General features: G+C 41.5%; 1 protein-coding gene across 1 annotated transcript; it reads left to right on the forward strand.

Moving 5' to 3' along the window:
- The first annotated feature begins 2,924 nt into the window (after nt 1-2,924).
- Nucleotides 2,925-11,408, forward strand: LOC147371714 (olfactory receptor 5BS1-like). The gene has a single exon (XM_086399719.1). It carries the CDS (start codon nt 4,815-4,817, stop codon nt 5,724-5,726), a length of 912 nt encoding a protein of 303 aa, XP_086255845.1. The 5' UTR covers nt 2,925-4,814; the 3' UTR covers nt 5,727-11,408.
- The last annotated feature ends 1,215 nt before the right edge of the window (nt 11,409-12,623 follow it).

Here is a 12,623-nt window from a genome sequence, read left to right on the forward strand (position 1 = left end):
TCTAAAGAAGGGACAAAGAAATACATTTCTAAGTGGGGACTCAAGAAAATTAATGAGGTCCTGCCTTATGGCTCTAATTTCTCTTATAGGGCCATGTGATAAATGCATGCAGAAAAAATATAGCATACCTCAAGTGCATAGATTTTGGAGTAACTCCAAAGGGAAAGGGAATGTTAGACTTTATAGAGAGAGTATGAGGGTGACGCATGCGTGCACACACACATGAACATTAATGCCTCACTGTGCACACATTTATATGTCTGAGGTTGAGAAACCCTAGATTAAGCTTTATTTGTCAGATATTGCATTGTTCCTTGTGTTATTCCTGGAAATTTTTCTGCACCCCCACTTCCAAATCAGGCCCCAAGTGACTCTGACTACTGCAGCCTCCCCCATGAGCAGTGAGCAGTCCCAGGTTCCCTGGGCTCCTTACTCATGCTCCTCTCCCAGAGCTATAGCTTGGCAAAGAGATCAAAGAGATGGCCAAAGAGAAGAGCACTGGAGGAATATAAGACTCCTACAGACTAGCCAGGAGCTCTTCTCAGTACTGAGGTAGGTGACCTCAGGAAGACTGACAAGAATTAATGACTGTTAGCAAGGCCCAGAAAGTCCCAGTGCAGAGAATGCTGACCCTTTAGGCTTTAGCTAGAACTGACCATAGGAGTTTGATGCTGGAAACTGTCAGGAAATAAAACTGACTTTTCCCAAGGTTTAGCTGGAGACATAATTCTGCAGGCCCAGCTATGGGGGCATAGGCAATTTGCCTCAAAGAACCCCAAACAGGAGCCAGATTTAGAACAGTCTAGCTCAGTAAAAGGGGCAAAGAAGGAAACTTTCATCAGTTTGAACAACTCAGAAGAATCCTACTCTAACCCAAATTCCTCACGGCAATGAAAAAGAAATAGAAATAGTCATAAGGAAAATATCATGCTGCTGCTGCTGCTAAGTCGCTTCAGTCGTGTCCGACTCTGTGAGACCCCATGGATGGCAGCCCACCAGGCTCCCCCGTCCCTGGGATTCTCCAGGCAAGAACACTGGAGTGGGTTGCCATTTCCTTCTCTAATGCACGAAAGTGAAAAGTGAAAGTGAAGTCGCTCAGTCGTGTCCGACTCTTAGCGACCCCAGGGACTGCAGCCTACCAGGCTCCTCCGTCCATGGGATTTTCCAGGCAAGAGTACTGGAGTGGGGTGCCAGTGGTCAAAGAAATAAGTAGATGAAGTTTTTTTTCCCTGAAATGTTGATCTACAATGCACTTCTGTCCATCTAGGATCCCTCTGTCTCCTCCCTTCATGTCCCTTGACCCTGACAAAAGAGCAGGTCATCTTTTGACATGGGGGAGCTGGCAAGAGGCATCCTGATGGAGGACTGGAGGATCACATCTTCAAATGTGCACCATGGCAGGAGTACTGGATGTAGAAGGAGACCTTCCCATTCCCTCTTGTATAACTTTCACTAAGAGTTCTAAGGTCTTCTGGTTTCAGGGAGAACAAGAAATCATGAAGTTGTATTGAATCGTATTGAGCAAATCTGCAGAGAGGACAGACCAGTAGTGCAGTCTCTTAGAAAGTGTCAGAGGTGGAACTGTCCCCTAATTAACACTTTTGCTGTGATTGTCAGAATTGGGAATAAAAATAGTTTTCTTCATCTGAAATGCCAATGCCAGTGTCTACAAATATTCCCAAAGGATACTGGGGAATCTTCGTGTGCTTAGGGCTAGAAAGGCATAACCTGCACCTTCTTATTTTCTTCCTTTCTCTCTTTTAGGTAGTCATTTTCTTTCTATCAAAGTTCCTCTTCCTCCTTAGAGCAGTTAGTTTCTCCATTGTTCTTTACCCTGGAATTCCTCCCAGTGATCCTGGTCAGCTCACTCTTCTCCTTCCCACCAAGCTGTCTGAACCTCCCACAGGAAAGTGTGATCCTGGTAGCCAGAAAGATGAGTCTAATCTAGGGGATCACATGATTGGTAGGGCTTCTTTATCTCCTTACTTAATAAATCAATCTTCTTAAAATTAACTGAAATGTTTTAGGAGCAAGTACATGGTTTGGGTACATCTTCAAAGAAAGGGAAGGAAGTCTATTGTTAACTGAGGGATTTGACTGGGATGTTTGTAGAGAAAAGGAAGCTGGAGGTTTGAGGAAGATAATGGTACCAGTTCTAATTATATCAAAGAGAAATTTCTTAGTTTTGTAGCTATTATTGATACGTTCCTTTGTTGCCACATAGTCTTTATGATTTTAATTTTATTGTCTACATTATCTAGTTGGTATTTAGATACTCCAGAATATGAAAATATTGAAACATTTCCATTTTTATTAAACATATAACAATGCAGTGTGCATCATTATAAATGTCACATTTTAGCCTTTTGAGTTATAGTTTTAGCATAAATCCAAGAACTTATAAGACTCTGACTCAAAGTGTGCAATTTGCAATGCATTCAGCAATGCATTCAGCAATGGGCTTCCCTTGTGACTCAGCTTGTAAGAATCTGCCTGCAATGTGGGTGACGTGGGTTCGATTCCTGGGTTGGGAAGATCCCCTAGAGAAGGGAAAGGCTACCCACTCCAGTATTCTGGCCTGGAGAATTCCATGGACTGTATAGTCCTTGGGGTTACAAAGAGTCAGACACAACTGAGCAACTTTCACTTTCTTCAGCAATGTATAGATATCACTGTCACCAGAGTCTTCCTAGGACTATTTGTACACTTTTTTGAAAAATCATAAAATTGGATTCATGTTTTTCATTGTACTTAAAAAATATAAGTTAAATGTTTCCACAAATGTTTCTTTTCTCTTGAATTTCCTCTAACGTAACTTTTCAGTTTATGTCATCAGAACCAAGCTTTATAAGAGCCAGGGTAAAATGGACCGAGGAGGAAGAAAGGCTGTGGGTGTTAAAGACTAGTTCTGACAAGACTGCTGGGGAGGAGCTATAATATTCCAGTTCAGGTCCCAGTGATAACTGGAACAACGACTGAACAACAGCAGGGTTCCAGCGAAACATGTGAACGCTGTTAACAAAGTCCTGGTCTAGACATTTTTGCATGAGTAAAAGACAATAACAATAGCAGCAAAGTGAAAGGAAAGAAATTAAATACTAAAGAAGTATCCGATTATCAGGTTGTGACTAAAACCAAGGTTGACTAAGTTGATGTCAACCATGTTCCATTTTGTTGATGTGAAAATTTACCTTCAGAAGGATTCAGTATCTTGCTCAAGTTCACATACATAGCTTTCATTTTTCAGGTCTAGCTTTTGTTTTTAATTTTAGAGGAAGTGCTATGTTTAAGATACAGATTCTTTAAATGACTCAAAATATATGTTGTCCATCTTTGGGGTGATTGAGAGCAGAGCATTTAGTTTAATTCCTGACTGTTCTGCTGATGAGCTATATGATATGGAAGAAGTCAGCTCACCTCTGTGAGCCTCTGTCTTCCCTGCTCTGAGATGCTGAGAGCCTAGTCTCACTGGCCTGAGAATGGAACAAGGCATTGAGGCACAAACACTTCCCACAGATACTTTTCCAGCTTTGCTAGTATGTCTTTGGAGATATAGGGTACTCTTGAATTGCTCCTGGAATGTTTGGAAAGCCTCTTGCAACCTCTAGTAGCATCATACAAGTCCTTGATCTAGTAGCAAAATTTCTTGTTCAAATCTCTTTTCTACATCTTCATCTAATACCCAGAATGTCTGTGATAAGATGGTGAGTTCTGTAGTTCTTGGCTTTAAGATGGATGTCTAAATATAAGAAGACTTGCAACTAAACATCTATTCTCGGAAACAATTTCATTTGAAGTAGCCTGTTTATTCTCCTAAGTATACTCTTTTAAATGAGTTGCCAGTCCAGGTTCGATGCACGATACTGGATGCTTGGGGCTAGTGCACTGGGACGACCCAGAGGGATGGTATGGGGAGGGAGGAGGGAGGAGGGTTCAGGATGGGGAACACATGTATACCTGTGGCGGATTCATTCTGATATTTGGCAAAACTAATACAATTATGTAAAGCTTAAAAATAAAATAAAATTATAAAAAAAATTTAAATTTATTTATTTTAATTAGAGGCTGTATACTCGTAATAGTTAAATTATGTAATCTGATTTAGCACACAAAGATGTGTGTTATATTCACTGACAGAATTAATGAGACTTGTTGGGGAGAGTCAAGGAGGAGAAACTCTTAAAGTCACTGTAATAATTTCTTAGGGCTGTTGTAACAAACTACTGGAAACCAGTTGGCTTAAAACAATAGAATTTATTTTCTCACAGTTCTAGGGACTCTTAAGACTGACATCAAGGTGTCAGCAGGGCCACGGCCACCCCAAAACTTGTAGGGAAGAATCCTTCCTTGTCTCTTCCTGGATTCTGGTTATGGCTGTCGACCCTTGGCTTCCTTGACCTGCAGGCGCCTCGCTCCACTCTGCTCTGTTGTCACATGGCTGTCCCACTTTGTGTGTATTATAAGGCTCTCTCGTCTCCAATAAGAACATCAGTCATACTAGATTAAGAGCCTACCCTATTCCAGTGTTACCTCACCTTAATTCATTGTACCTCCAGTGACCCTATTTCCAAATAAGATTACACTGTGAGGTACAAGGGATTAAGACTTCAACATATTTTCTGGAGTTAGACACAATTCAACTCATAAAGGTCACAATTGGAATTACTCAACTTCTTTTCCTTTTCTATTGTTAAGCTGAAAGAAGTATTTCCTGAGAAGTTTTAGGGTGGAGGGATGATATTCTGATCACTAGAAATTACTCAGATTCTGTAATATAGTTGATTTCTTTCTAGGAATGACATTTACAAACAGCCATGCACAACTTCACTTTCTTCACTGAGTTCACCGTCCTCGGGCTGTCTGCTGACCCCCACATCCAGGCTCTGCTCTTTGTGCTGTTCCTGGGGATTTACTTGCTGACATTAGTGGGGAACACAGCGATGATCTTGATCATCAAAGCTGATTCTCAGCTCCACATACCCATGTACTTCTTCCTCGGACACCTGTCTTTCCTAGATCTCGGTTTCTCCTCGGTCACTGTGCCAAAAACGCTACAGAACTTCTTGTTGCAGAAGAAAAGCATCTCTGTGTGGGGCTGCATCACCCAGAGTTTCTTTTTTCTCCTTTATGGGTGTGCTGAAGCCTGCCTTCTCTCTGCCATGGCCTACGACCGCTATGCTGCTGTCTGCCACCCTCTGCTCTACACTGTGGTCATGAACAGGCCTCTCTGCACTGCAATGGTGTGTGCAGCATGGCTGTTGGGGCTTCTGAACTCACTAGTGAATCATCTTTTCATCCACAGGTTACGTTTCTGGGGGTCTAACACTATCTCCCATTTCTTCTGTGAACTACCATCACTCTTCCCCTTGTCCTGTACTGATCCCACTGCCAACGAGTTCCTTCTGTCAGGGACCAGTGCATTGCTGGGACTTCTGACACTTCCCTTGATCCTGTTCTCGTACTCCAGAATCATTTCTGCCATTCTGAACATCCATTCCTATGAGGGCCAAGGCAAGGCCTTCTCCACCTGCTCTTCCCACCTCACTGTGGTGCTCCTGTTCTATGGGACGGCTCTATTCAGGTACATCAGCCCCGCCTCAGGCTCAGTGTTGGAACGAGTGGTCTCCATTCAGTACAGTATCATCACATCCTTGCTGAACCCTCTCATCTACAGCCTCAAGAATCAGGAGGTGAAGGGCGCTCTGAAAAGGATGCTGAGGAAGTGAATGTGATCCCCAGAGGAGGGATTCTCTGTGTGGTTTTAGTCAGAGAGTGGAGAGGAGGGATATTTGGAAACACCTGAAGAGTAAAAAAAGACATCGGAGGTCAATATAAATATATAAAAGAAGTTATATACTGGTTCTCAAAGTGTCATCCATATACCAGCAGCATCAGAATGTGCATCGTCTGCAAGCTTGCTAGAATGTCTCAGATCCAACCCTGATCTACTGAATCAGAAACTCTAGAGGTGGAGCTCAACAGTCTGTTTCTTAATTATGACCATGGTGCATGCTTGAGTCTGAGAAACAGTGTTTAGCCCAATGAATGTTCGAGAAAACTCTCTTTGGAAAAAGGTGGGATACTGACATCAAGGTGAAGAATCCCACTTAAATGAGAAAGTTGGTAAAGCAGTCAAGAAGAGAACTTTTGACTATGTGATCTTATGATCTGTTTCCCTCTACAAAACTGTAAAAATGAAAAAAAAAATTCCCTGAATTATTTCAGGACATTATAAGGAGGGGAAGAGCTAGACTGTCCACAAAGGCAGATGCAGCCTGTTCCTTCCACCTCTCCTGGGTAGCTGCCATTATAACAGATTCTTCAGTACAGCATGAGGCCAATGGACAGATGCTCCAGAGCAGCAACTAGCAAGAACTTCCTTTACCTCACCTGAAAGCAGCTGAGGGCATTCAACAGCCAGTTCACCAGATTAGAGGTCATGTGTTTGTCCCAGAGAGCAAGGGCAGCCTGAGGTTATGGTGGAAGCAGTAGTCCACACGAGATAGCCCTTCGTGTGTCAGCACTTTCACGAGAAACTCTGCTTCCTGACCTGGTTGTCTGGGCTACACTATCAGGATCTCTGAGCATTGAGTTCTTTTTGCTTCTGTACTTTTGGCCACAAGACTACTTTTGTCTCATTCTTCCTGGAGGACTAGTGACCTCTCTCAGTCTTTAACTATAAACTATATGCAGATGACACCACCCTTATGGCAGAAAGTGAAGAGGAACTAAAAAGCCTCTTGGTGAAAGTGAAAGAGGAGAGTGAAAAAATTGGCTTAAAGCTCAACATTCAGAAAACTAAGATCATGGCATCTGGTCCCATCACTTCATGGGAAATAAATGGGGAAACAGTGGAAACAGTGTCAGACTTTTCATTGTTAGTGTATAGGAATGCAAGAAATTTCTGTGTATTCATTTTGTATCCTATGACTTTAGTAAATTCACTGATTAGCCCTAGTAATTTTCTGATGGGTTTCCCTGATGGCACAGACAGTAAAGAATCCGCCAACAATGAAGGAGATCTAGGTTCAATCCCTGGGTCAGGAGGATCCCCTGGAGAGGGAATGGCTACCCACTCTGGTATTCTTATCTGAAGAATTCCATGGGCTTGATATTCTATCAACATAAATTATGAGATAGTTTATTTAGGGTTTTCTATGTACAGTATCATGTCATCTGAAAACAGTGAGAGTTTTACTTCTTTTCATATCTGGAGTCCTTTTATTTTTTTCCTTCTCTGATTGTCATGGCTAAGACTTCCAAAACTATGTTGAATACTAATGGTAAGAGTGAGCACACTTGTCTTGTTCCTGAGGAAATGCTTTCAGTTTTTCACCATTGAGAAGGATGTTTGCTGTGGATTTGTCATGCTGCTGCTGCTGCTGCTAAGTCGCTTCAGTCGTGTCCGACTCTGTGCGACCCCATAGACGGTGGCCCACCAGGCTCCCCCGTCCCTGGGATTCTCCAGGCAAGAACACTGGAGTGGGTTGCCATTTCCTTCTCCAATGCATGAAAGGGAAAAGTGAAAGTGAAGTCACTCAGTCGTGTCCGACTCTTCGTGACCCCATGGTCTGCAGCCCACCAGGCTCCTCCGTCCATGGGACTTTCCAGGCAAGAGTACTGGAATGGGGTGCCATTGCCATATATGGCCTTTATTATGTTGAAGTAGTTTCCTGCTGCTGCTGCTGCTGCTAAATTGCTTCAGTTGTGTCGGACTCTGTGTGACCTCATAGACGGCAGCCCCCCAGCCTCCACCGTCCCTGGGATTCTCCAGGCAAGAACACTGGAGTGGGTTGCCATTTCCTTCTCTGGAAGTAGTTCCCTAGTATGCCCATTTTCTGAAGTTTTTATCATGAATGGGTGCTGAATTTTGTCAAAGGATTTTTCTGCATCAACTGAGATTTTTATCTTTTAATTTGTGGTATAGCACATTGATTTGTGTATATTGAAGAATCCTTTCATCCCTTGTATAAACCCTACTTGATCATGGTGTGTGATCCTTTTAATGTGTTGCTGAATTCTGTTTGCTGGAATTTTGTTGAGGATTTTTGCACCTACGTTCATCAGTGATATTGGCCTGTAATTTTCTTTTCTTGTGATGTCTTTGTCTGGTTTCGGCATCAGAGTAATGATGGCTTTGTAGAATGAGTTTGGAAGTGTTCTTTCCTCTCCAATTTTTTGGAAGAGTTTGAGAAGGCTGGGCATTAGGTTGTCTCTAAATGTTTGATAGAATTTACCTGTGAAGCCATCTGGCCCTAGGCTTTTGTTTTCAGGGGAAATTTTTTTTTATCACAGTTTCTATTTCAGGGCTTGTTCATCAGCCTGTTCAGAATTTCTATTGCTTCCTGGATCAGTCTTATAAGGTTGAACTTTTCCAATAATCTGTCCATTTCTTCCAGGTTGTCCATTTTATTGGCATATAGTTGCTCAAAACACTCTCTTATGATCTTTTGTGTTTCTGAGCTGTTGTAATCTCTCCTGTTTCATTTATAATTTTGTTGATTTGAGTCTTCTTTTTCTTTTGATGAGTCTGGCTAATGGTCTGTCAATGTTGTTTATCTTCTCAAAGAACCAGCTTTTAGTTTTATTGATCTTTGCTATTGTTTGCTTCATTTCTTTTTCTTTATTTCTGGTCCGATCTTTATGCTTTCTTTCTTTTTACTAACTTCGGAAGTTTTTTTGGGTCTTGTTTCTCCAGTTGCTTTAAGGGTAGGGTTAGGTTGTGTATTTGATGCATTTTTGTTTCTTGAGGTAGGATTGCATTTCTATAAGCTTCCCTCTTAGAAATGCTTTTGCTGTATCCCATAGATTTTGAATTACCGTGTTTTGTTATTTGTCTCTAGGTATTTTTGACTTCCCCTTTTATTTCTTAAATAAACTGTTGTTTATTTAGAAATGTATTGTTTAATCTCTGTGTATTTTTGTTTTTTACAGGTTTTTCCTGTAATTGATATCTTGTCTCATAGTGTTGTGGACAGAAAAGATGCTTAATATGATTTTAATTTTCTTTAATTTACCAACCCTTGATTTGTGACCCAAGATGTGATCTATCCTGGAGAACGTTCCTTCTGCACTTGAGAAGATAGTGTAGTCTTCTGCATTTGGGTGGAATTTCATGAAGATATCAATTAGGTCTATCTGGTCTAATGTGTCATTTGTGTTTCGTTATTAATTTTTTAATTTTTTGTTTTGATGATCTGTCCATTGGTGTAAGTGCAGTGTTAAAGTCCTCTACTATTATTGTGTTTCTGTGGATTTTTCCTTTTTTCCGCTCTTCTTTCAAGAGAATTATCTTATTCTTTTAATTGGGAGTGGTTCCTCTGCTTCTTCATTTTATTTATATTTCTCTGACTTGATGAATTTAGGAGAAACAGTTATCTACTGTTGTCTTGAAGGGGCTGTTATTTTAGGTGGGAGCATCTCTGTGTAGACGCCACAAGTCTAATATTTTTGGTGTGAGGGCTGTTTTTAGTATAGATGCTTGCCACATCTTTCCTCAATGTGTACTGGCTGTTATCCCCTTGATAGGGGGTGTGATTAGTGTTGTGGTGACCAGAGCCTACACGGGATGTTAAACAGTGTCTCCTCTTTGCTCTGTGGTTTTCACAACCCTGCCAGTGGCAGGGTCTGCTTCCCAGTTGGAATAGAAGCCCCCAGATCCATTTCTGAGAGCTGCAGTGTGAGGTAGAACTGACAGGAGCACGTCCACAGGGAGAAGAGTCATGGAGTATTCCACTGCGAGAGCTGTTCACCGGGAAGTGCATGTGCCTTATGTGTCACCTGTCACCTGCTGTGCAGGCTCGCAAAGTACACTGTTGTTTTTACTTCCCTCAGCCCTACCTCAACCACGGGAATGCAGGGAATAGGACTGGGTGTTCCTTAGGCACTGTATTCACAAAGCCACCAGTGCAGAGTCACCAATACAGATCTTTGGAAGTCGGGCATCAGGCCCATCTGTGGGAGCTATGGAATCAGCCCAGACCCCAGCCCCACCTCCACATGCATGTACCTGCAAAGCCTGTAGCTGCTAACACTGGACCCACCCCAGCCCCTGGAGTACCATTAGTCCTCTTGGGTATCCCATAGATCTGAGTTTACAAAGCTGCTGGCAGTGGTATAAACACACAGACTTCAAACAGCCTCTGGGACACAGCTCAGATTTCAGCCCCACCTCCACGTGTGCGAGCCATCATCATTTGCACACTTCCAGAGCTCCTAGAGGCAGAGCCATGCCCACTGTGAACAAGCTGAGAATGAGGCTGCAGTGATGGGGCCTCTCCCCTCACACACCCATTAACAATGGGCCGCCTATGGCAGACCTGGACTCTGTCCTGCATACACTCGTGGTTGCCACCCAGATCAAACTAGTCTCTTCAGGCTGTCTCTGTGTAACCAGCCTCAGTTCTCTCGCCAGGTCTGTCAGCTGAAGCATGAGTTTCAGTGCTCAGCCTCCCTCACACACTATCAGGGCATGTATCAGGCTGGGGAGTGCAGCAAGCTGGTCACACCATCCATCGGTGCTGGTCTCTCTATTCCGCCTGCCAGAGTCTGGGTGCTGCACTCGCCTCTGAGCTTCTGAAGCTCCTGTCTATCCAAGCTGATCTCCCAATTGTGAAGCGGATTCTCAGGTAGAACCTTTCTCTCTCACAGCTCCCTCCCAGTGACACAGGTCTCATCCTAATTCTTTTTTTTTTTTTTAACTCTTTTTCCTCCTGCCCACTATGCAGTGATCTTTCTTGCAACTTTCACTGTATATCTTCTACCAGCATTCAGTCAGTATTCTGTGAGAACTGGTCTATGTGTAGATGTATTTTTGATGTCTTTGTGGGAGGAGGTGAGCTTATTATTCTATTCCGTCATCTTGGTTTCCTCTCTAAAGTTAGGATCTTTAGCCTCTTTCAAGATAATGTGAAGGCCATGTAACATTTTAACTCCAAACAACACTACCTTCAGTGTATATGTCCTTTCAATCCAGGAATTTAGTTCTTTCTCTATCCCCCTCAAATTAGATATTATTACTACTTTATTTATTCAATAACTTTTTGTTTAGATGTGCTTACGTATTTATCATACCATTGCCTGCCTTTTTAAAAAATACTGTAATATGGCTGTTGTTTATATGGTGTTTACAGTATGCTGAAAAAACAATTTGTGAAAATTATATTTACAAAGGTACAATTACAGACAAAACAAAATTATGATAGCATCATAATTATGTTTTATAACATATAGAAAAATGCAGGATACATTATGATTTGATTTCTCCTAAATATTGGACTTCCCTGGTGACTCAGACGGTAAAGCGTCTGTCTACAATGTGGGAGACCTGGGTTCGAGCCCTGGGTTGGGAAGATCCCCTGGAGAAGGAAATGGCAACCCATTCCAGTACTATTGCCTGGAAAATCCCCTGAACAGAGGAGCCTGGTAGGCTACAGTCTATGGGGTCACAAAGAATCAGACACGACTGAGCGACTTCACTTTCACCTTTCAAATATACTATAGATCATATAACTTACTAAAAAAAAACTACTTAATATAGAATATAGTTAAAAGTTACTTATATCACTATTGTCTACACATACAAACAAAATGAAATGTTAACACAGAATTACACACTACAAATATTGACTTTTCTGATAATATTTATCAGTAATTTTTGGCATGGTTTTACTAAACCATGCACTTTGAATTATATGTATCTTTTATAGAAGGCACTCAAAACACTTCACAAATATTGAATATCATTTTGGGTACAAGTGATAAGAGCCACATTAATAATTGCTCACTATGACAGTACACACTAGCCCACTTCCACATGAGACCTCATGAAATATAGACAGGCTCCTTGAACTCACAATGTCTTTTTGCATCTCAAATTTTCATTAGGAATCATCTTCTCATGTCTACCTTTGATCTTTTAGAATTCTCTTTAAGTGTCAGTCACTAAAGAAATGTTTTTCTTTGCCTAAAAATAATTTTATTTTCTGAAAGATAATTTTTCTGGTCATTAAATTCCATGTTGAGCCCAGAGTTGAAGTTTCTGTTTTCACAGAAAAGATATTTATTCCACTCTACCTGTTACCTAGGAGTCAGCCCCACTTTTAAAAATTAGAGTATAGTTGATTTACAATATTATATTAATTTATTTGTATAGCATAGTGATTCAGGGCTTCCCTGGTAGCTCAGTTGGTAAAGAATCTGCCTGCAGGGCAGGAGACCCGGGTTCAACCTCTGGGTTAGAAAGATCCCTTACAGAAGGAAATGGCAAACCACTCCAGTATTCTAGCCTGGAAAATCCCATGGAGAGAGAGTTTGGTGGGCTACAGTCCATGGAGTTGCAAGAGTCAGACACAACTTAGCGACTAAACCACCACATAGTGATTCAATGTTTTCACAGACTATACTCCATTAAAAGTGTTCAGAAGATAATATTTATAATTTCCTGTGCTATGCAATATATCCTTGTTGTTTATCTATTTTATGCAAGACCACTAGTTTGTTTTCTGTATCTGTGACTTGTTTCTGTTTTACATTTACATTTGTTTGTATGATTTTTAGATTCCACATATATTGCTTGAGTTATTTCAGAAAAAAAAAAAAAAAAAGCATGGCATGAATGCATA

This window comes from Bos grunniens, chromosome 5 (assembly GCF_055505025.1).
Source record: "Bos grunniens cultivar Pamir isolate PY7600 chromosome 5, Bosgru_T2T1.0, whole genome shotgun sequence".
Taxonomy (NCBI): Eukaryota; Metazoa; Chordata; class Mammalia; order Artiodactyla; family Bovidae; genus Bos; species Bos grunniens.